Genomic DNA, 25,765 nt, shown 5'->3' on the forward strand with positions numbered 1-25,765 from the left:
TAACAGCAATAAACCTTTATTGGGATTTTTTTTTTAACAAAATAATTTTAAAAACAAAACCCCCCACATGTAAACAAGAAAGTAAACAAGAAAGTTAGTTAGCATTATTATGTACATCCAAGAATCAAAACAAGTTCTGGGTTAACATTCCATAATCCAGTAAAATGTTTTGACCCATCAATATTCAGGGTAACTGCATTTAATATTATCAATAACAGAATCTTATCTTTGAACATTATAAAATGGTTTATGGATTATAAACTGTTAAGTTTAGGTTTTCGTTTTTCCCACCAATCCATATGCCACATGTCTACTAGTCCTAAAATGTATTGATGCTGTCCATATTAGTCCAAAATATCCAATATCCCAAATTAACCAGGTTACAGCTATCTGATCTCCTCCAGAAGAGTTTTTATGGTGGGATGTGCTAGAACCCATATATGACAACATCATTTTTCAAAGCTAACCTAATTCTAAATTCTAACTAATCTGCCACTTCTTCACTTATTCTCACTTTCTATACATACATCAAATACCATAGCAACTCTACCTTAAAAAATGCAGCTAATACATTAATACACATTCAGCCAGTAATTTCTGACAAGGTTGTAGTTTATTTACCAAGAAAAAATGCTAATTTTTAAAATTTAGGTTGAGTACTGTCATAGTAGTGTTATTTAATTGAGAATGATGGCTTCAATTTAGAGGGTTCAGTGTACACATTAATACAGTTCAAAACTAAAGAGATTAAATTATAACTCATATGGAGAAAATCTCAGTTCTTGGAAGAAAGATCAAAATATATTGTTTTGTTACTATAAAATGTTATTAATTCAGTGTCTCTTTTTTTAATTATATTTAATTCACTTTTATAAGTTTTACAAAAAAGAGCCTGGATAATTTTTGTAAAAGGCTTCAATTTGAGTTTAAAATGTAATTCTTTTCTGTCAGTTAAAATGATTTAAAGATGTGCACAATATGTTTGTGCTATTTAAGGCAGGTGCCAAGCACATTTTAAAAGGTAAGAAACTTACCAACTAGAATGTTCTACCAAAGGAAAAAAAAAAGAAAAGCTCATAATAGTTTTTGTTTAAGACAGATGTTTAAATAGCACTCTTCTTTTAGGTAATTTAAAAATAATTTGGCAGCTGAACTGCCTATGGTCATAACACATATCGCTTACAAAGGACAAGTTAACAGATACAGAATTAATGATATACTTTTAATATTTTTACAGGTCTCTTTAAGCTGGTGCCTAGTGGCTTTAACAAGATTTGTATTCAGTGAAAAAGATTTAGAACATAAACTACACTAAGTAATGAATATAATTTCTCAATGCCATGCAGAAGTCAACATTTTACACATCATCACTCCTAAACAGTTTTAATTAAAATCCAAACTGTTCCAATTTTTGCATCATTGTCATTCTTTGGCAAAAGATTCAAAATAGCCATGGGTTAGGAAACAACTGTTTACTCATGGTCTTCATTTTTGCAAAATAAATGTGTTTTGTAAAAGGAATCTGCACTGTGCCTGGTTTATACTAAATAATTATAATAGGCAAAATATAATGGCTTTTTTGATTAATCTACGCCTAAAGCTTTGAGTTGCCGTTCAATCTCTTCATCGGAGATTGTAGCCTTTGAAGTAGAGGCAGATGGTAAGCTTCGGGCTGCTGATGGAGCTTTGGCCATCTATATTAAAGAGAGAAAAAGAGAAAAAATGTGTATTATCAAACTTTTGGGATAGGACATAAAGGATGTGCTGCAAACAGGTGTAATTTACTTTTCAAACAAATATTAAAAACATACAACCTAACATAAAGGAAAACTTAAAACAATTAAGTGACACAAAAGGTAGAGAAAATATTTCCAACTAAGAGAATAAGACATTCATACCTTTCCAGAGATTTCAATTCCAATTTCATCAAGAACTTGATTCACAATATCTTGGCTTTCTTCTTCATCATCAGAGCCATCAAAGATGTCATCAAGTGTGTCATTGACTTGAGAGGAGGGGAGTAAACAAAGCAGTTACTTTCAAACAGATTTCAGGTTAGGTTTATATTTTTAGAAAAATGCCCAACTATGTAATTTACACAGTACAAATAAAATTTTTGAATAGATGGAGAAAAGTAAAGATCTTAGGTAGTTTACACTTAAGTAGAACAGAAAAAAATTAATAAACAGTTTCTGATAAATGGAAAGGTAAATGATTATAAAGCTTCAAGGTGAAGAAGAGTATATCCACCTGGGGGGAAGTAATATGTGAGATGGTCCTTGAAGGACACATAGGATTTAACCAAACAGAGATAGCGTAGTGTGAGCAAAGACATGGTGGAAGGCAATAGGGAATATATATAAGAAAGAGTAAGTTCCCCTGTTTGGTTATTTAAGATGTATGAATGGAAAATGGTTGAGAAGGAAAGAATGAAAGCAACTGGCCTGTGATCATTACTATCATGATCACTGGGGAATGCCCCCAGAGAAAGGAAGACAAGTAACCTAGTCTGATCTCCCTGTAAGCACGCTGCTAACTGGGCTCCTGGTAAACAGACTAATATTTTCTAGCAAGAGAGTCCTTGTTTATGGAATGCTCCTAGCAGGCTGTTTTTGCTTTGGTATTGCTATAGCTACTATCTATGGGTTTATATCCATGACTCCCTAGAAAATAACACATAAGATAGGCGACCATCTGAGGTATAAATTTAATGTATTTCCTAAAATGCTCTCTTCAACATGAGCTGATAAGCAAACCTATTGGACATATCATCTCTTATGCTAGGTCAAAGAGCTTATGTCTGATATGGAAAGAAAAGACTTGGAGAGTCATCTGGGATGTCCACCACTCTCCTTGTTTTGCATGTGCATCTTAATAGCTTGTATCCTTGACATTGCTACTAAAGCTTGATATTGGTTAAGATCTCTGATTTGTATGAGCATGGTTTGATAATTTAATTTTTTGTGTTCGTTTAATAGTATAAAGTCAATTGGAAAAAGCTAAAGAGCTTAAGGCCAAAAAAGTGGAATATCATCTCTGAAGAAGTAAAGTGAATGTTAAGATTTTAATTACAATCTCAATTCTTCCACTTAGTACCTGTGCAACTTTGGGGGAAGTCACTTTACCTCTCTGGGCCTCAATATTCACACTGACAAAACAAAGGGGCTTGACCTGAAAATTGTTTCTGATTTATAATGTAGGATTTTATTTTGTAGTCAGAAAGAAGCCACTGTGGGAATATGATCAGCACACTCAGAGGTAAGCTTCTAGAAAAATAATTTAGCAGTGATACTGCTAAATTATTGTAGTGAAGTAACAAGGGAGGTGGAGAGTCCAGGTCAGAGTTTATAAGGGCCTCAATGAAAAACTACTTGCAGAAAAAATGAAAGAAAAGGATGGAGGAGAAACACCAGAATGGTGTAATCAGGATGTAATAAAAATTTCCCAAAGATCTTGTTTCCAAAATCTAAATGTGAACAAGCGTTGGAGCAACACTGTACAATATAAATTCTAATTGGACAAAGACATGTCCATTTAAACCTTGAATTTATCTTTGGGTGAAAATACTAATGTTAAAATACCTTACTGAAAAATCAAGTAACCACCAATAACTACTATTCTTTCAGACTCACTTTCAAATTACTAAAACACAAACAAGAACTGTGACAGATACAAGTTTTAAGTACAAGCTTATTGATTCTCTTCATTTTATAGCTTAATGGAATAGTTAATCCCTCTGTTAAGATCTACTCACACCTGTACCATCACTGGAATCCACATAAACATATTAGATACCGTGATCATTATATAAATGACAATTCTCTCAGTCATTAAAAATTCACTAATGATGTCTTTGAAAAATTATATTTTTAAAAGTAAAGGTTCAAAGTAAAAACTAAAATAAACAATTTTTGGAACTATCAAAGATACATGTACAGTATCATTAAACCTCAGAAGGAAAATAGATACTCTGAAATAGAATACTAGAACAAAGGTAAATTCAGTAACCCTAGTAATTTAATTAGATACTATTTTATGCAATAAATGCCATTAAATTAAAATGCTAGCAGATAAGCAGAACTAAACTTGCATATCCCGACATAGTTGTAAAACAATTAGAAAATATCTTTGCGAAATAATGATGCCAGCTTTGACATATCATACAAATAATGATTCAATGTTGACCAGGGTGTTGTGAAGGGTCACTCATTTATTATCGGTGAAATAAAGATGGGTATAGTCCTTCTGGAAAAAGTCTGGCAGTATGAATCAAAAGCTTTATAAAAGTTAATACTCTAAGAACATTGAAGAAATTCAGACAAAGAAACATATTTATCAAAGGATTATCAAATACATTGAACATTTTAAAACAATCTTATTGACCAATGTAAGAATGGTTCAATAAATTAGGGTATATTGATGTTACATAATATTAAAGCCATTAAAAAAAATAGACTAGAGAAAATTCAAGGTAATGAGTACATATTTATGTTATACTACTGTTTTTTAAAGGCAGGTAAGATTCAAAATTGTCCATGTTATATTATCTCACTTTATAAGATATGGAAAAATATAGGAAAGACATATACAATGTTAACACTAACTATATCTGGGTGGTGTGATGATAAATTGTTTTTATAGCTTTGTTCATTTTATTCCTCATATTTCCACCACAGCCTGTAGTTTATACTCAAAAAGAAGAAAATTAAATATTAAATTTAGACTCTGGAAAGGGAAAAAGAAAAAAGAATGAAAGAACTCCGTTATCTCTACCTCCAACATAAATAGATTTTCTATAGCATGAAATATATACATTAAATTTATATATAGATATACATTAGATATTCTATAGTATGAAAAAATATAAATATATCTTCTATATATATTTATAGATCTTCTATAGTATGAAAGAATCAACACAACTCTTAAACTATCTAACTTATACCAGGAAGAGTTATTTTATTCACAAGTTGGTTTTGGTCCTCTAATCAACAAAGTAAAACTGCTGAGGCCAATATGGCACAGAAATATGGCATCACATATTTTATATTTTTCCTTCAGTTAAATGTTAATAGAATTTTGAGCATTATATAAAAATACAATGAAATTACAATAAAGTCATCTATCTAGAAGGGAGCTGTATCATTTCTTTTCTCATCATTTGTGCCTTCGTGGATAAGAATATGAGGTTGCTAGTAAATAAACTTGCTAATTCAAAGAGAAAAACCTGTAAATTTCATTACAAGTTATTAAACTTACTCATTTCTTCAGTCATTTCCATTTTCATGTTTTCCTTCTGGAAATTCTGCATTGTTTGTAATGTCTTTTGTGGGTCCATCTTCTTGTTAACTGCCTGCATTGTCTAAATATATGAAAAGATTCATGTTGGCTACATAATTATGAAAATTTTACTATGGAATAAGTCCAAAGGGAGCACATCAAAATAAAGGTAGGTTTCTTAAAGATACTCTACCATAATCAAACATAATAGTGTTAGTATTCTAGAAAAAAATGAAATGCTCATTTGGAAACCATCTGCTTAACATCTATATAATAAAGACAACTGCAAAAAACCTCATCTGAACAGTAGGCAAAAAATTATATACTAAAAAACACTGACAACATAAAATCCACTGCTACTCAAATGGGAAAACTACATTTGCCTATAATGTGGCAAGCAGGTAATGTCTAAATTTAAAAGAATTGTTTAATTTTTTCAAAAATTTTCAAAAGTTTTAATGTCTAAATTAAAGGATATACTAGCATACATATTTAACCTATTAATTCACTTTAAACCATGATTTCAAGGAATGTTCAAAACATTGAGTTTTGCAAAAATATGTGAAAATAATTCTTACATTTTATATTCACAACTACTTTTATTAAAAGAAATTAATGCCACCTAGTAAGGCCAAAATATTTTATATATTATTATATGTCTGTGTATATATTATATGTGTGTATTATATGAAATATGTCAGTTTCAAAGATACAAAGCAAACAGTCTTTTATGCAGGCTGCAGCCAAAGTAATCTTTGCAAGTATGACACTATACACCCCCCACCCCCCACCAGCCCACACATACCTAACTCTCCAGTGGCTTTGCATTGCTTTCAGTATTAAAAGCCAAATTCCATAATTGACCTGTGATACCAAGCACCATTTGAACACTGCTTAACAAGCCAGTCTCATTCTACACCACTGCCCTCTAGACACACTGATCTTACATTTCCTTAAATGTGCCATGTTTCCTCCTGCCACAGGACCTTTGCATATACTGTCCCTCACCTGGAATGCTCTTCTTTATTTGCTTTCACTATCAACACTTCAGATTTCAGTTTATATACAACTTCCTTAGGGAAGTAGTCCCTGACACCCTAGGTTAGAATAGATACCCCTGTTAAATCCTACTCACTATAGATAAAATTTTATTTATTGGTGTAAATTATATTACTTTACTCACAAATTACATTATTGCTACAAAAATATACTAAAAACAACAATGATGCTGACAGTGATAATAGAGCAGCTAATGCCTATATATATTAGCTTTCTGTGTGCCAGGCACTGTTCTAAGCACTTTACATATAATATTTAAAGTTAATTGACATTTAAACCTAACAAGCCTTTATGTGCTAGGTATTACAATTTCCTCTCCATTACAAATGGAGAATGAAGGTATAGGAAGGTGAAATAGCTTGCTAAGGTCACATAGCTACCAAGTGAGATCTGAACCCAAGTAATCTGACTCCAAAGCTTATGTTTTTAATCACTGCACTAAACTACATCTCAAATGGGCTGCTTTTTAAATAGACTTTAACTTATCACAGGTTAAGCCCTTGCCTGGTTTTGCTTTCCATTTCATCTCCATCACTTATTATAATTCCTACTTAGGGGACCTAAACAAATATTTCCTGAATTAATAAATTTCTGAGAAATTTAAGTGAAAACTAATTCATACATTGCTATATGGCAGGACCACATTAGGTACCTTTTCCTCCCCTATCACTTGCAGAAAATTGCAAAATGAGTAGCCTTCCTCCTCAACATTATTGAAATGTTATCCAGTCCAGGTGTGTGATCTTCAGATATGACCTTTTCCTCAAATTAGACAGCTGTTTAGTTCTGTCAATTTGGTAAAACCAAAAAATGGAAAAAAAGTTTTTGCCTTTAACTGTGTTCTTCACTGTAAAATGACTGAGATTCCTAGAGAGTAAAAACTAACAGAACGAAGCTATGTTGAAACATTCTGTTTTTTTAAAGAACAAATGTGCCACTGTACATAAGATGGACACATTCTATTTTCATGTGTCTGCAGTCTAAAAGGCAATTATACTTGATCCTCATTGTATCTGGATTCCTTAGTTTTGAATTTGCCTACTCACTAAAATATATTTGTAACAAGTCAACACTTCAGTACTTTTGTGCTCATTTGTGGACATGCGCAGAGCTGCAAAACATTTGAGTCACCCAACACACGTTTCCAGCTTAGTTCAAGCAAGGTGACACTCTGCCATCTTGACTCAGCACTAATACTGTAAATTAGTGTCTTCTTTGCAGTTTATTTCATGCCTTTGGTTGGCTGGGGGTTAAAATGTACTAAAGTGTGGTCCAGCGTTTCTAAGTGCAAGAAGCCTGTGACGTGCCTTGGATCAAATGTGGAAAAATTGGAAAAAATACAAATGTGGAAAAAATACATTTGTTAGATAAGCTTTTTTTAGGCATGAGTTACAGTGCTACTGACCATGAGTTCAATGTTAATGATCAACTATGATAAGTAAGATGTCTTTCAACAGAAACATATAAAACAAGGTTAGGTATATAGACTGTTAACAAAAATTGTGATCAAAGGCTCACAGGAACCTAAGCCTGCATTTCCCCTAGGAGCAATGGTTTGATATTCCCTAATTTAGTATTCCTGACTTTATAGAACATAACTACTGCAAATAATGAGAATCAACTGTTATGTACTATTTTCCTAATATAAACATGTACTTTCTCTCCTCTGTGGCTTTTCTTCCTTTTGCTCTTCACATTCATATTCTTTCTTCCCTTTAGTTAAAGCCTAGTGATATTTAAGACCTAGGTCTTCTGCAAAGTCTTTCAGATCAAGTATAATTGCCTTTTAAACTGCAGAACACATGGAAATAGAATGTGTCCATCTTATGTACAGTAAGTACTATTCAGGGATCTGTGCAGTTTACTGAAGCCTAGCATAGACTGATGTATAGTGAGTTTCCTTTTCAGACAAATCTTAACCTCCTCCCATCCCCGACTGAACTATATAAGATCTGTGAGAGCAGAGCCTTTGTCTTGAATTTCTGATTTCTCACAATTCTTAATATACATCAAAGAGCTCATTACTTATTAAATGTCTGAAAGGCTCACAGTCCTTTAAGGTCTATAGTAAAAACACTAATTTTTTTAATGTAAAGACTGTAAGTTAAACTTAAGTTTCTGATAAAAATTAACTGATAAATTCTTCTCACAATACTCATGTGTCCTGACGCATTCATGAAAATGAATCAAGAGAAAATTATTATTCAAATTATTATACCAAAACTTACAGCATAATGAAATAAGGCCAAAAATCTTAAAATGATGTTTTAAGTCAATTTAAAAAATTTAGAAGCTACATATAATTTGGAACAGTGGAACTGCCCTGCAACAAAAAATTTTATATTAAAACAAATCAATAAAAAAATCTAGAAATATTTATCTGGATTATATAGTATTACAACTCATTTTATTAAAAATTTCAAAGATTCTGTACCACATATATATCAGAAGGTACTTTAAATTTACTTTGAATCTAATCTGAATACTGACATTTAAATATCTCAGATAAAATCATAAAGCTATGGATATAAACGTTCCCACTTACTTTTGCTGTAGTAGACATTGCTCCTGCCATCTTCATCTGGGAATTCATCACTTTTGTTTGTGTGGACATAGATGTGACTTTTGAACTTACAGCAAAAGTTCTTGTTTTCTGCTTCCTTAGATGTACAAGCTGTTTGGCTAAAACTCTGCAAGCTTCTTTGTTACCAATCTTGGCCATTTTCTTAATTTCTAATTCCTAAGAGAGGAAATAAAAAGAGGGGAACAAAATCATTAAGGGGGAGTCCTCAATGATTTAAGAAGAATAGACTGAACATATACAATATACCATTTCACCCTGATTATGAAAAGAGAAAGAGGCTAGTATAAAGTCACAGAAATAGTAATTTGAGAGGGAAATTTATTCTACATGTTTACATGGAAAAGAGAGAACTAGTACCTTCAGCCAGAAACACAAAACAAGTCTATAAACCAGTACTCACATAAAGCCCAGAAGAGAATTTAAAAACTCAACCCAAAAGCAGGTAGGAAAAAAAGGAAAAAAAAAAAAAAATCAAACGAAGAGTTGGTAGGAGATAGCAAAAAAGAAGACCACAGTGGTATATTTAAAGCTAGTAATATAGACAATTATATTAGGTGAAAAGGTCCATCTCCATCTCAAATAAAAGGCAGACTGTTATATTAGATAAGAACATAAAGGCAATTATATGCTATCTCAAGAAACCAACTTTAATTACCAAAACAAAGCTAAATAAATCTAAGTAAAAGGATAGAAAAATATATTCTATATAAATACTTATTAAAATCTGGAAATTTGGAGTGGTTACTTTAACCAGATCAAAAAAACTTAAGAAAAAGGAGTATTACCAGAATAAAAAGGGGCATTTCATAATAATAAAGGAATTAATACATAAAGGTGTCAAAACAATCCTAAATGTGTATGCACCTAAAACAGTACTTCTAAATTTATGAAGCACAAACTGATAGAACTGAAAGGCGTAACAGACAAATACATAACTAGGATGAGGGGTATCAACAACTCCTTTCTTAAGTATATTGCTGTACTTGTTAGGACAAGTGGACAGAAAATCTGTAATGATACAGAAGATTTACAAAAACACTATCACCAACTTGACCTAAGCAACATTTAGGAAAAGCTCCATCGCCAACAGCAGAATACTCACTCTTTGCAAGTGTACACTAAAAAAAAAATCACCAAAATATAAAGTATTCTGTAACAGAATACAAGGCTCAACAAATATAAAAGGATTGAAATCATATGAAGTATGATCTCTAACTACAGTAAAATTAAACTAGAAAGCAGTAAGAAAAATATGAAAGGAAAAACAGAAGCAGATATCAAACAATGTGGTTTGAAATAAATCATGGGTTAAAGAAAAAAATCAGAGGGGAAATGAGATAATATTTTAAATTAATAAAATGAAAATGCCCCATATAAAAACATGTGAGCTGCAGTTAAAAATAATTCTTAGAAATGTATAGCGTTAGAGCTTACATTAAAAAACTGAATATCTCGTCGGCTTCAAAATAAAGTACAAAGAAGAGCAAATAAAACATAAAGTAAACAAAAGGAAGGAAATAATATAAACAAGAAAAGAAATCTGTGAACTAGGAAAGAAAAAATACAGAAAATTAATGAGATGAAAGGCTGGTTTTTTACAAGAAATTGATCAAATTGATAAACCATTAGCCAGTCAGAATAGGGAAAAAAACCGAGACAGACAGACAGAACACACAAATGATAAATATTGGGAATGTAAAGGGAGGCATCACTTTATATCCTAAAGATGTTAAAGAATAATAAAAAATATTATAAATACAATGTCATTACCTTTTAAAATTTAGTAGAAATGGACAAATTACTTGACAGATGCACACTACCAAATCTCGTTCAGAAAGGTAGATAGTGTGATCCATTCTATATCTATTTTCTAAAAATTGAAAATTTTAGAATTTAAAAATCTATCCACAAAGATAGATTTTTGTGTGGCTTAAAATCTATCCACAAAGAAAACTTCACTCCCAATGGCTTTACTGATGAAATCTATCAAACATTTAAGAAAGAAATACACAAACCCTTCCAGTAAATGAAACAGTAAGGGACACTTGCCAATTCATGCTTTAAGGTCAGCAATACTCTGATGTCAAAACCACATAAAGACACTATACAAAAAGATAACTACAAATTAACAGCTTTTATGAACAGAGATGCTAATATTCTTATGAAAATTTCAGCAAATTGAAATAAAAGTATTTTTAAAAAATTCATCATTACCAATGAAGTTTATCCCAGTAGCAAAAGCTTGATTCAGCTTTGGAATTCAACTTTGGAATTCATCAATGATGTAATTCACTATACTAACCGACTAAAGAAGAACTACATAATCATCATCTCAATAGATGCAAAAAAAAAAAAAAAAAAAAAAAAAAAAGGAGCACTTGACAAAATTAATTCCCGATAAAAACTCTCAACAAACTAGATACAAAAGGAACTTCCTCAACCTGAGAAAGGACCTCTACAAAAAGCCTACAGTTAATATCATACTTAATGATGAAAGACTGAATGTCTTCCCCTAAAAATCAATAAAAAGAGGTTATAAACCACTTTTAACATTGGAAGTTCTGGCCAGTGTAATAAGGTATTAAAAAAAAAAGCATCAGGATTGAAAAGGAAGATGAAAAATTTTATTTACACAGGTGACATGATTGTCTATGTAGAAATAGACAATAGAATAGAATAAAATAGAACAGAATCCACAAACAGGCTACTAGAATAAGTGAGTTTCGGAAGGTTACAGGATAAAGATCAATATACAAAAAAATGAATGTATTTCTAAATACCAGCAACACAAAATCAGAAATCTGATGAAAGAAGCACAGGATCAGTATAATTACAAGTACAAATACTGCTGAGAAAAATTTTAATCTAAATAAATAGATATAGCATGCTCATGGGTTGAAAGATTAATATTGTTAAGATGCCAAATTGGTTCAATGTAATCCCAATCAAAATCTGATCCTTTTTTGTAGAAATTGACAAGTTTACTTTAAAGTTCATAGGGAGATACAAAGCACCTAAAATAGCCAAAACAATTTTAAAAAGAAGCACAAAATTTAAGGGTTAATGCTATATAACTTTAAGACTTAATTATTAAGTGTTAGTAAAAACAGTGTGGTATTGGCTTAAAAATAGTTATATAGTAAAGCAATTATACTCTAATAAAGATGTTAAAAAAAAAAGAATAGTCATATAGGTCAATGGAATAACATAGAGTCAAGAATGAGGCCCACGTGTATTTGAACAAATGATTTTCCGCAAAGATGACAAGATATTTGAATAGGGAAAGATGTCACCAACAAATGATGATGGAACAATGAATATCCAACTGCAAAACGTGAACCTCTACCCTTACCTGACAACATAGTAAAATTTAATTCAGTAAGATTCACAGTCCTAAATGTAAGAACTGAAATTATAATACTTCTAGAAGAAAATCTCAGAGAAAATATTAGTGACTTAGGGTTAGGCAAAGATTTCTTAGATAGGACACTAAAAGTACTAAATCACAGAAGAAAAAAAATAATAAATTTCACTGATCAAAATAAAAGTCTTCTGTTCCTCAAAAGACACTCTTAGGGAAATAAAGGACCAAGCCAAGAACTGGAAAAAATAACTGCAAAACATATATTTAATAAAGCACTTGCACTCAGAATATATAAAGAACTCTCACAACTAAATCATTAGAAAACTTGATGAAAAGAATAGGTAAAATATTTCAATAGACACTTTGGCAAAGAAAATATGTAAATGGTGAACAGGCACATGAAAAGATGCTGAACATCATTAGTGATTAGGGAAATGCAATTTAAAATGACAATCTACTACACACCAATAGAATGGCTAAAATATAAAGACTGTAAACTCCAACTACTGGCTGGGATGTGAAACAATTTTACTCTCATATATAACTGGTGGGAACAGAAAATATTATAGTTATATATATATTCTCATATATAACTGGTGGGAACAACAACTTTGAAAAATTGTTTAGCATTCTTATACAGTCAAACATACATTTAACCTGTGATCTACCAAGCAATCCCACCCCTAGGAAACATATGTTCAAACAGACCTCAACTGAATATTTATAACAACCTTTATCAAAATAGCCGAAACCTGGAAATAACCCAAATGTCCACTGGCTGGTGAATGGGATAGACAAACTGTGAAACGTCCACACAATGAAATAACATTCATCAATAAAAAGGAGTTAGTATTCATACATGTAACAACACTGATTAATCTCAAAATAATTATGAATGAAAGAAGCCATATAAAAATGAATTCACTTTATGATTCCATCTATACAAAATTCTAGGAAATGTAAACTAATCTACAATGACAGATCAGTGTTGCCTAACTATGGAGGGAAACAGGGAGGGATGGGTAGAAGGGATTACAAAGGGAAAAAGGAAACTTTGGGGGATGATGGATATGTTCATTACCTTGACTGCAGTAACGGTTTCGTGAGTTAATACATATGTCAAAATGTATCAAATTGTATGCTTTAAAAATGTAGTCAACTGTATGTCAATTATAGCTCAAACATGCTGGTTTTAAAAAATATTTTAAGCAATATACATTTAAAAGCATAACATGAAAATACAGAAAGATAGCCAATCTATTAAAAAAGTACATTTATTATCATAGACCCAATAACAGTTAAAATATCAAGTAAGACACCTATGAGTTAACATAATTATTTTCTTGTAACACTCTCTTGTTTTCTAGGACTATTTTATCTTTGCTGTTAACTGACAAGAAGGTGGCTGTTTTGAGTAATATTTCTTCCTAGGCATTCATGTCTTTCACAAACTGAAGAATATAATCAGCAGAATACACAATACATAGAATCCTGATAAAAGTCAGCAGAATGACACAGTAAACAAAGGTAAGCAGAAATTGCAGGAAGACGTTAAACGTCATTTCTTAGTAAAGTAAATCACTTACCACCTGTCGTGTCTTTTTCCTAGTTAGCTAATTATTCCAACACTGATTTCTAAATTTGTTTGAAAAGTTAAACTGAAATTTAATGTTTTACTTACCAGCTGTTTTTCTTGTTTCTCTAAAGCTGCTCGATCTCTGATTATAGCCCTCTGTGTACCTCGTAACTCTCGATTCTGTTCCTTTATTACATCTAAGAGAACACAAAAGAAACCTAAATGTATGAGCTGTAAAATCTTCTTCAATACCATTTAAAATATTGGACTCAGAAACCTCAATAAAAAAAAAATAAACCTTAATTTACAAGATGTTAAATTTTTTTGTTTCAGTTCAATATACTAAAAATTAATCAAATGTTAAAACAAATTATAAATAGTGATTATATAAAAAACTACAGAAGTGCAAATATGCTATAGTTTAGCCAAAAGTATATATAAATCACAGTAAAATACTCCCTTAGAGAACTGATTATTATACAATGTTTTATATGGCATATATATATATGCCATATGCATACACACATGCATATGCATGCGCGCGCGCGCGCGCGCGCACACACACACACACACACACACACACACACACACACACACACACACACACACACACACCCTTCTCATCTCTCCTTACTCCAGTATTACATGAAATTCCAAGAAGGAAGACAAGCAATGTGTTTATTAAATCTTTTTTTCTACACTAAGTCATCAAAACAGAGTGAAGCAGCCGAACTTCCAATGAAGCAGACCTGGATTTGAATCGCACCTCTGCCACTTGATAATTATATGATGATACCTTGCAAAGTTAGTTAACACTCTAAACCTCAGGTTTCTTACAAAATTAGGATTGTTGTTAAGGAATAAATAACATACACAATGCCCTGATATATTGTAAGTGTCCAGTCATTGTTAATGTCTTTCTCATTTATTTCAATTCATCTGGATCCACCAGTCTCACCTTTTTTTTTAAAAGATTTTTTTTGATGTGGACCATTTTTAAAGTCTTTATTGAATTTGTTACAATATTGCTTCTGTTTTATGTTTTGGTTTTTTGGCTGTGAGGCATATGAGATCTTAGCTCCCCAACCAGGGGTCGAACCCACATCCCCTGCATTGGAAGGCGAAGTCTTAACCACTGGACTGCCAGGGAAGTCCCAGTCTTACCTTTTGAAGAATTAAAATATTAGTCTGAGACTGACAGACTATCATTTGGGTTAACCGTTACTAAATAGTGATTTCTTCAAAGGATCACAGACATGGATAGTAATGCTTGCCAAAACTGTTCCTTCATTGTCAGGAATCTTGCTAAGTGCTTTACATACAGTATACAGTATAATGTTCACAATAATGCCATGGAGTTGGTTTTTCTATTATTTTATATATATGAGAAAACTAAGTGTTAGTAAGTTTAAATAATGTGCCCAAGGAATCCAAGTGTTGTCTCCTGAATCAGTGATCTTAATCATTTCACTAGAGTACCTTTTTAGTAAAGAGGTAGATTTAAAACTACCACCACCACAACAGAAATAGTCTCTTCATCAAATGGCACTGGGAAAACTAGATATCCACATGACACACACACACAAAAAGAAATTGGACCCCTATCTCACACCATATATAAAAATTAACTCATAAAAGTTTAATGACCCAAATATAAGAGCTAAAATCATAAAACTCAGAAGAAAACACAGGAGTAAATCTACATGATTTGGGATTTGGCAACTGATTCTTAGATATGACGCTAAAAGCACAAGCAACAAAAGAAAAAATAGATAAACTGGACTTCGTGAAAATTAAAAACTGTGATTAAAGGACATTACCAAATGAAAAGACAGTGTAGAAAATGGGAGGAAATATATGTAAATTATATATGAGTCTAGTATCCAGAATGTATAAAAAACTCTGACAACTCAAAAACAAAAGACAACTCAAGAAATGAGTGAAGGCCTTGAATAGACATTTCTCCAAAGAAGATACACAGATGGCCAATAAACACTTGGAAAAGATGCAAAATATCACTAGTCATTAGGAAAACCAGATACCACTTCACATCTGCCAAAATCGCTATAATCAAAAAAAGGAAAATAAGTGTTGGTTTGCCAGGAGGAATGTAAATTATTTCAGCCACTGTGGATTAACAGTTTGGTGGTTCCTCAAAAAGTTAAACATACAATTACCAAATCACCTCACAATTCCCCTCCTAGGTATTCACCCAAAAGAACTGAAACAAGTACCTAAACAAATACTCTACACAAATGCAGCACTATTTACAATAGTCAAAAGGTGGAAACAACCCAAATATCCGTGAACTGATGAATTGATAAACAAACTGTGGTATATACATATGATGGAATATTGTTCAGTTATTTAAAAAAATGAAGTACTGATACATACTGCAACATGGATAAACCTCAAAAGCATGCTAAGTGAAAGAAGCCAGTTACAAATGGTCTTTTATGATTACACTCATATGAAATATCCAGAATAGGTAAATCCACAAAGACAGAAAGCAGATTGATAGTTGCCAGGAGTTGGAGAGAGGGGGGACGGATGAGTCACTACTTAATGGATATAGGTTTTATTTTAAAGTGATGAAAATGTTTTGGCTCTAGAGATGGTGGTTATACACCATTGTGAATGTACTAAATGCTTCAGACCTGTTCACTCTAAAATGATTAATGTCATGTGACTTTCATCTCAATTAAAACAGCAGCAAGCCAGCAACCATAGTTACCCTTTTTAGTGATGGAGCATCACAACTTATATTTCACACATTTCTGTTTTAATGAAACTTTACTCAGAATACAAATAACTAATTACACTGAGTAATAGGCACTATACTAAGTGCTTCACAACAACCCCCAAAGGTAGGTACTATTATTTCACTTGTTTCAGAGGGGGGAATTGATATTTGGTGAGGTAATCTGCCCAAGGGAGAAAAAGTGGTAGGATTCACATACAGCCATTCTGATCCCAAGGCCTCTGATTTTAAATATGCTATTACACTGTGAAGCTTTTAGGAAAAAAAAAAATAAAGTTATCAGAGACATAATCCTTATAAATATAGATCCATATCAGTAAAAATACTGTTAAAACAGAATGAAAAACATTTCATGTCATTGTATAGAATATAACTAATGAAACACAATGACTTTCTGAATAAAAGTTAAAATAAGATGCCAGAGCTCCTATATCCTACATACAAGACATCTATTTCTCCTCCTTTATTTACTCTGTTTCTCAATGAAGTTATATTGGTGGACATCTCATGCTCAGGATTTACTAAGAACACATTCTATACGTTCCTTAAATATAAGAATATGAAACCACAAAATATCTATATGGGAGGTGAAAAGAGAAGGAGCTCTCTCCCTCCACCAACTTTCTTCTGGATGGGAAACGTGTTTCATTTAAAAAAGAGGGAAGGAGATATTCTATAGACAAATATATTTGGGAAATGTTCAAGTTGGAAAAAAAATAAACCGATTTCTTTGCTTCAAGGCTTCTAAGAACATTTAACATAAGAATATACATTGTCAATCTTTAAGGGGAGAATATGTGACAGATTGTTTCCCAAATTTATTAAGCCAAGGATCCCTTTTGAGAAATCTCTATTAAAATTTCTCAGATACAAATGTTTCATGGAGCATTGGTTGGGGTCCTATTCTAAAATAACATGACTTATTAGTTTGCTAGGGCTATCATAACAAACACCACAAACTGAGTGCTTAAACAACAGAAATTTATTTTCTCCTAGTTCTGGAGGCTGTAAATCCAAGATTAAGGTGCTGGCAGGGTTGGTTTTTCCTGAGCCCTCTCTCCTTGGCATGCAGATGTCCACCTTCTTGCTGTGTCCTCACATGGCCTTTTATCTGTGTGTGCCCATCCTTGGTATCTCTTCCTCTTCTTATAGGAACACCAGTCCTATTGGATTAGGGCTCCACCCTCATGATCTCATTTAACCTTAATAATCTCCCTAAAGACCCTATCTCCAAATACAGTCACATTAGGAGTTGGGGCTTCAACATACCAATTTTAAGGGGACATAATTAGGTCCACAACACATGATATTTTTCCTCTGACATCTACAGATTCATACTAAACAAAATAACAAAGAAAGCTCTCATTTCCCCTTTCAAAACAATCATCAGCCTTTTCATCCTCAACATTTAAACCTTCCAAATTTTTATCTTTTGGTCTTAGTTCCCTATTTTGCCCAAGGCAATGGATTGGTATGAAAACATTCACCACTTATCCTACTATTTCAATAGAAAACATGCCCTAAATTTAAAACTGTAAAATTACAAATGAACTTTTAGAGTACAGCCCCTTTGTATACTAAAAACTCCCTGAACTCAACTAGGGTAAGATGAAATATTAAAATAATGATGACAGTCTCCTAAAGTTACAAAAGTACTGGGCTGAAAGAGAAGTCACTGTATTGATAAGTTGAATCGTGACCAGGTAATTGACACAGTGCAAAGCACTCTGAAACACTACTGAAAGCCTTGACTGCTAGGATCTAGAATGTTATCCACATACATTTTTTTCATTACTTGGGTGGCATAATGAAAAATACATTATTTGGTCTTTGGCTTGAGTTCCTGGCACAAAGGTCCTGAAACCCTTGGAATTTCCTGAGTGATAGAAACATCTTTTGACTCAGAGAGGGGTACACCTAGATAGCTTCAGGATGGGGCTGGTTACCAGAAAGTCCAAATATTTGATTAGAAGGTGGGGAATTTCAGCCCCATCCCTTAGGGGAGGGGAGTGGGGCCAGAGGTTGCGTTATAACTCTTGAACAAAGAGATTGGAAGAGCTTCTGGGTTCGTGAACGTATTGATGTTCTGGGAAGGTAACATGTCCAGAGAGGGCAGAGAAGCTATGAGCTGCTCCCCTCACCCCCCCACCCCCCCGCATAATAACTTGCTTCCTTTTAGCTGTTCCCGAGTTGCATCCTTAAAATAAAATGGTAATACTAAGTAAAGCACTTTCCTGAGTTATGAGTTATTCTAGTGAATTATCAAACCTGAAGAGGGAGTTGTGGTGACACTAGAATTTATAGCTGTTCATTCAGAAGTACTGGTGGTAATCTAGGACTGTGACTGGCCTCTTAAGTGAGGACAGTCTTGTGGACAGAGCCCTTAACCTGTGGTGTGGGGTCTGTGTTAACTCCAGACAGTTAGTGTTAGGATTGAACTGAACTGCTGAAGACACCCAGTTGGTGTCAGAGAATCAGAGTAAAGAACAAATATAGCCATCTTTCTTGAAAAACAAGTATGACATGAAATTTTAACAAAACATAATTAAAACAGTTTGACTTCACTTTTTTTAATTTTATGTAACTATGTGTACCATAACTGTCACTGTATATAAGAGAAGGAAAATAAAGAAAATTAACTACTGCATATTCCACAGCCTATTGTTAATAGACCTATTAATATTTAAACACTTCTAGGCTATAAACCAAGAGCATCTAATGTTATACTAAAACTGTCATAACACTTTAAAACATATTAAGGTAAGTAGGAAAAGACAGTAAAATTTTTTTTCATATGAGATGATAGGTATATCTTATAAAACAAATTACTCTTTAATTTTCTTTAAAAACAATCCCTACACTAAACCCCCAGTTGGTCTTCTAGATAATTCAGAAGGAATAACATGAGAAAGATTCTGAGACAACTTTAATGTTTTTAAGGTCAAGTTTATTTCCAATCATATTTATTTCTTAGTAGGTCTGATTTATTCCTAAGATTACAAGCTCTTTAAGAGCAAGGAACACATTTTATTTTATTTACCTAGCTGTATTCCCATTTTACTTCGTGTCAACAACTATACCAATATATTAGTTAACAGTAACCTAAGGCAGCACAAACATATATATCAAAATGTAAAAGGATTTGCCTTATAGTCATAATTTAACACATTTCTTTAAAAATGTATAATAAAATCTATTGGTTATCAAGAAAGATGGCTGATAATTTAACAAATTATCATAGTAAAATCTGAACTACGATAGATACCTTTCTACAATGGAAAAATGTAACACTGAAATAATCAGATGTTTCTCTTATAATTTTTTGCTGTCCCCTTTTTTCATTCTGAGTTATGACCATGACAGAAATATGTGCAAGTACTGCTGACCTAGGAGAGATGGAGCGCTTGGCTCTGCCTATCCTGTGCTTCCCTGTCCATCCCGTCTTCTCCTCTAGTCAAGAGCACTCCCTGAACTCTCATATGCCAGCACTTCTACCTCGTGGGGCGCTGTGAAGCGTTTCGTAACAGGTGGCTATAGGGAACTTGCGCACTGCGAAAATACATGGGAGTGCCCGTGGTGTGCTCTCTGTTACCATTTGGTGAGGTCCAAAGGGTCTGGGAACTCCCCCACCCACCACCCTCTCCTCACCCACACCCAGCACAACACTGAGAAAAAGCCACTCAGGCCCGCTCCACTCTGGGCACTAAAGCCTGTCTCAAGCCTTTCAGGCTCTTTTTACTGAACAAAAGAATGCATGTATACATTAGAGTGATAAGATCACTGATGTAAATTTTGGACTTAAGAAGATACAGACAGAAAAGCTCATTCTGTACTCTTTGGTTCTGAGCCAATAAGGCCTATCTGCTTACAGAAAAAAGAAAGAAAAAAGCCAAAAAATAAAATCTAAAAGGGCCTCCCATGTGGTCTAGCTCACTAGAATTCTGTACTGGGATTTGAGGCCAAGCCCCAACTTGAATTATGGCTGTCCTTCTAGACCCTGCTCATTTACATGCTATTTGCACATCTGAGGATTAAAGCAAAAAGTAGTTACCAACTGCAAACACAAGACATTCATTAATTTGTGAGTAATATCCTCTAAAGTGCCTATCTTTTGAGAAAAGGGAGGGGGCCTGTCTCAAGCTTTCAGGATAGTTCAGGATTACTGCCCCATGAGCGCTAAGGCACAACTCACCGACTGTACCACTCAGCTGGATTCAAGCTGGTCTCTTAGACAGCACCCGCGTACCATGTACTGGGTTTGCCGCTTTACTATAAGGTCATGATGGACTTTTTAATCTAATATATTTTTTCTGCTTTTAAATGTATTTCTTCAGAGAAAAATCATTTTGATTTATGCAACTTTATTGCCTACCAATTATCCTGAATCTAATGATCACATGGATTGAGAAAGGAGCACAAAATGCTCCCACATCCTGCTTTACCATCTCCATTAACTGGGTTTTGGAGATCAAGATCCAAGAGGAAAGTGAGCTTCCTCTTCAGATTTCATGTGCAAGCTCTGCAAGCTAGTATCAATGGAAATAGTGGGTACTGTGGCACTGGTATAGGGGGATGATGGATATTACATAAACCCTGATCATGGCTATGAACAGAAGAGCTGGGAGTGTGAGTTCAGCTAAAGCAGTCGTGGTGGAGCTCACCAATGAACAATAAAGGGGATGGGGGTCCTGGCCATTTGGGGCTACACCATTTTCTTAGGTTGATGAGGAGAAAAAAACTGCAAAAATGCTCCAAACTTAAAGGTTAAGGGGTAAGAAACAAATACTAAAGGCCAGTAACCAGAAAATACAGGCTCTAAAAACCAAATTTACTCAGAGGCAGAAGGACAATGACAATGAGAGAGTGGGTGAGGAGAAATCAGAATTTGATATGCAAAGCAAACTTGTTTCTCAGGTTTTGGACATGATATATGAGAAAAGGTATCAGCTTAATTAACCAGTTTTAAACACATGAAAAAGAAAAAATAAGAACAAAAATAAGTAAACTATAGGAAACAGAAAGGACAGTAGAGAATCATGCCAACAGCTTTACTCTATACATAGATCCACTTAAGAACCAGGTTGAAGTTGAAAAACTCGGCAGGACTCACTTGGGAGGAAGAGGTAGAACACTAAGAAGAGAATAGGAGTCTAGCCCTAAGGTAGGATAAAAGGAAGCAATAAGGAATGTTTTTACCCCCACCAGTAAAGTCTCAAAAGTCACTCAAGCCCTGAGGAACTCACTGAAATGAATTTGTTCATTATTATTAAAATATCAGTGTTTTCAAGAGCTGAAGGAAGGTTTTGAGATGTCAGCTGTTGGCAGATCTTTGGGTCTCATGTGGTTCTCAAAGACACAGCCTTTGGCATCATCATCAATAACAGCTTCAGAAAACTGTCAAAGGGCAGTTTTCAGCTTAGATAAGTAAGGGAATGAGGGAATGATCCTTTGAAAGAACAGTCTCACAGATACATGGATGGACTTGAAGGTAGAAAATGGTAGCATGAAAAGAAATACCAGTCTTTGGTATCATGCTTGGGATGGAGAAATACAGAGGACAGATATTTTCCTACAGAAATATCTGTTCCTAGGCTTCTGAAAGGGCCTCCTGTCTTGCTGTTCTCTATGCCTAGGAGGCTCGTGTACCAGATCATCACATGACTATTTCTTCTCAACATTCTGTTTTTCCCTCAAATGCCACATAAGTAGGGAAATCTTTTTTCATCACCCAGGTAACCACTCTCCCACACACACAAACAATAACAACAAAAACAGCAATAATGGATTGGGGGGGGCAATAGAGGAAATTTTGAATTTCATTCCATATTAAATAATGTTATTGTATACTATTAAATTTTTTGAGAGTCATAATGGCATTGTGGTTATACAGGTGAACATCCTATTCTTGGGAAATATTTGGTGGACTATTCAGAGATAGTTTCATTATGTCTATAACTTACCCTAAATAATTCAACAAGAACCCACATGTGTGTACGTAAGTACATATAAAGACCTACACACATAGAGGAAGGAGAGAGAGAGCAAATGTGGCATAATGTTAATAACTGGTGCATTTAGGCAATGCGAAAAGGGGTGTCCATTGAATACTGCCACTTCAACTTTTCTGTAGATTTGAAATTGTTCAAAATAAAGAGAATAGTCTACATTCCTAAAAATAAACAAATAAATAAATAAAGTATGGAGAATTTTTGCTCAGAAAAATGCTCAGAAGAGAGAATGGTGCTCCTGAATCCCTTATTCAATTATTTTTGTTTGGTGTGCCAAGAATTTAGGGACCAAACAAAGTAATTTGTTTTTAAGTATTCAGAATAATAATCACTCTGGGAACACACAACACGCTAGGAAAGATCTGGGTACTTACTGAAGGTAGCACCATAAGAATTTTGTATTTTACTTGGAAGAAAGCAGAATGTTTCTGAAGGGGATCTAATTTATATAGATGGTAAATTTTATTCCTTCTTGAGCTATAAAAAATGTGGCATCACAACTGACTCTTGACAGATTTATCCAACTTAGTCAAAACTTCACAGGTTCTGAACTCTGGAAAACTAGCATACATGGATACTACTCCAATGAGGCAAAATCCAAGAATCTTTGTTCCTCTACTGTCAGTAACATTCCTCAAATTATCTCTAAACTTGTACTAAGGTTCGAGGTGCGTGGCGATAATATGGATGTAGACTATATTAAGCTCTGGATACTGGGAACACAACTTTTGGTTAGTAAATGCTACAATTTTGGAATTTACTCTCTAAATTCTAAACTGCTGCAGTTATTTTCATTTATGCTGAAGACTCTCTGCAACCTTGCAAATGTGGAATGAAGGAAAAACTTAGAAAAAGCATAATCCAACTTTGGAAGTGCATGAGGATCTACTTTGGTTCTGGCGAATGCAAATCGGGAAGCAGATGGGGGGAACACAAGGAGTGAGGCATTTAACATAATCTGAGGTGGCATCAAAGAAGAATTTCTAGAAAAAGAAAAAACCTGAGACAGTTCAAGTAAGCTAGAGGAAGAAAAAAAAAGAATTCTATGCATAAAGTCATCATAATTTAAAATATGTCAGAGTGAGAAAGAGTATGGTAATATACAGATGAATATGAGAAGTGTTCTTGGAGAGTAAAATGACATGGCTAGAAAGGAAGACAAGGACCAGATCAAGCAGGGCCATACATACCTTATTAAAGAGCACTCACTTGATCCTTTTAGTGCTAGAGACTCAATGAATGGATTTATACTGAGGAGTAGCATAGTAAGATTTGGATTTCATATATATCAATCACACAGGCAACTGTGTATTGAGTTGGCCAAAAAGTGCCTTTGGTTTTCAAGTAAAAATAAAAGACACATTTTTCATTTTCACCGAGAACTTTATTGAACAATGTATTCACCATTTTGTTCCACTACCTTCTGCCATTTTTCAGCAACTTCATAATTCCATCTTCCCAAAACTTGGTATTTTTTTGAGAAAAGAACTGTTCCAGGTGCCTTTTACAGTCATCTAGGGAATTGAATTTTTTTCCATTAAGAGAATTTTATAAAGACCGAAATAAATGGAAATACGAAGGTGAAATGTCTGGTGAATACAGCGGATGAATCAGAACTTCCCAGCCAAGCTGTAACAGTTCTTGCCTGGTCATCAAAGTAACATGCAGTCTAGCGTTATCTTGATAGAAGATTATGCGTTTTCTGTTGACTAATTCTGGACGCTTTTCGTCGAGTGCTGCTTTCAGCTAAGTCTAACTGGGAGCAGTACTTGTGGGAATTAATCGTTTGGTTTTCTGGAAAGAGCTCATAACAGAGGACTCCCTTCCAATCCCACCATATACACATCACCTTCTTTGGATGAAGACTGACCTTTGGTGTGGTTGGTGGTGGTTCATTTCGCTTGCCCCACGATCTCTTCCGTTCCAGTAGACAATCACATGCAGAAATACGGTCAAGAAGCTTTTTTTTCACTAAACTTATGTGGAACCCAAACATCAAAGTGATTCACATAACCAAGATGGGGCAATGGATTTTCAACGCTTGATTTGGATATTTTGAGTATGTTGGCTATCTCCCGTGTGGTATAACATTGATTGTTCTCAATTAATGTCTCGATTTGATCCCTATCAACTTCAACTGGTCTACCGGACTGTGGAGCATCGTCCAGCAAGAAATCTCCGGCAGGAAACTTCGCAAACCACTTTCGACACATTCGATCAGTCACAGCACCTTCTCTATATGCTGCACAAATCATTTTTTGCATTTCAGTTGCGTTTTTACCTTTCTTGAAATAATAAAACATAATATGCCGAAAATGTTGTTTTTTCTTCCATCTTCAATATTAAAATGGCTACACAAAAATTCACCAATTTTGATAAGTCTTTTTTTAAATGCACGCTGATATGACAGCCATTACATACAATATAACAAAATTGTTTTGAATGAAGTTAAAGACAACTAAGTGCTTCTAGAGCCATCTTACAGAAAAAAACAAACAAACCTTTTGGCCAACCCAATAGATGAATGATTTAAAGCCTATGAAGTTACAGGAAAAAAACACAGAAAAGTGATGTAGTAAAGTGTAAGATAAATGGGATCTGAATAAGAGCAAGGAAGATCATATGTGCCAAACATTCAAGAGGCAAAAGGAATAGGACTTGGTAATTAACTGAAGGTAGAGGGCAAAATCAAGAACTGCCAAACACTAGAAGAGGAGAACCCAGTAAAGGAACTGACTTGAAGGAGATGGTGATGAATTCTGTTTGGGATCTGTTTTAATTTGAGGTATTTGGGACATCAAGGCAGAGATACTTAGCAAACTATTGAATATATTGGTCTGAAACTCAGAAAAATATATCTAGAGATACACAATTGGGATCCATCAGCACTTGGGTTATATCTAAAATAATAAGAGTTTAGATAAGATCATGTAGGGAGAGAATGTACAATTAGAATAGTGGTAGTTCAAGATGGAACCAAGAAAAATACTAACATTTATAGGGCAGGTTCATATAAGAAAGGAAGAAAGGAGGAGAGAAAAGGAAGAAAGGAGGAAAGGAGGGAGGAAAGAAGGAAGGAAGGAAGAAAGGAAAAAAGAAAGAAAAACATAAAAGGAAAAAGAAAAAGAGTGGT

The 25,765-nt window shown here is 33.7% G+C and overlaps 1 protein-coding gene across 1 annotated transcript in view; it reads right to left on the reverse strand.

The window, feature by feature from the left end:
• The window catches only part of CHMP2B (charged multivesicular body protein 2B), a 29,541-nt gene continuing 3,776 nt past the window's right edge, over positions 1 to 25,765 (reverse strand). Inside the window, exons 2-6 of the mRNA XM_007102965.4 lie at positions 13,969 to 14,060; positions 8,885 to 9,079; positions 5,260 to 5,362; positions 1,899 to 2,005; positions 1 to 1,694 (exon numbers count right to left, since the gene is read on the reverse strand). Of these exons, the coding sequence (XP_007103027.1) occupies positions 1,584 to 1,694; positions 1,899 to 2,005; positions 5,260 to 5,362; positions 8,885 to 9,079; positions 13,969 to 14,060 (608 nt within the window). The 3' untranslated portion in view covers positions 1 to 1,583. The remainder of the gene's footprint in view (positions 1,695 to 1,898; positions 2,006 to 5,259; positions 5,363 to 8,884; positions 9,080 to 13,968; positions 14,061 to 25,765) is intronic.

This window comes from Physeter macrocephalus, chromosome 1, assembly GCF_002837175.3.
Source record: "Physeter macrocephalus isolate SW-GA chromosome 1, ASM283717v5, whole genome shotgun sequence".
NCBI lineage: Eukaryota > Metazoa > Chordata > Mammalia > Artiodactyla > Physeteridae > Physeter > Physeter macrocephalus.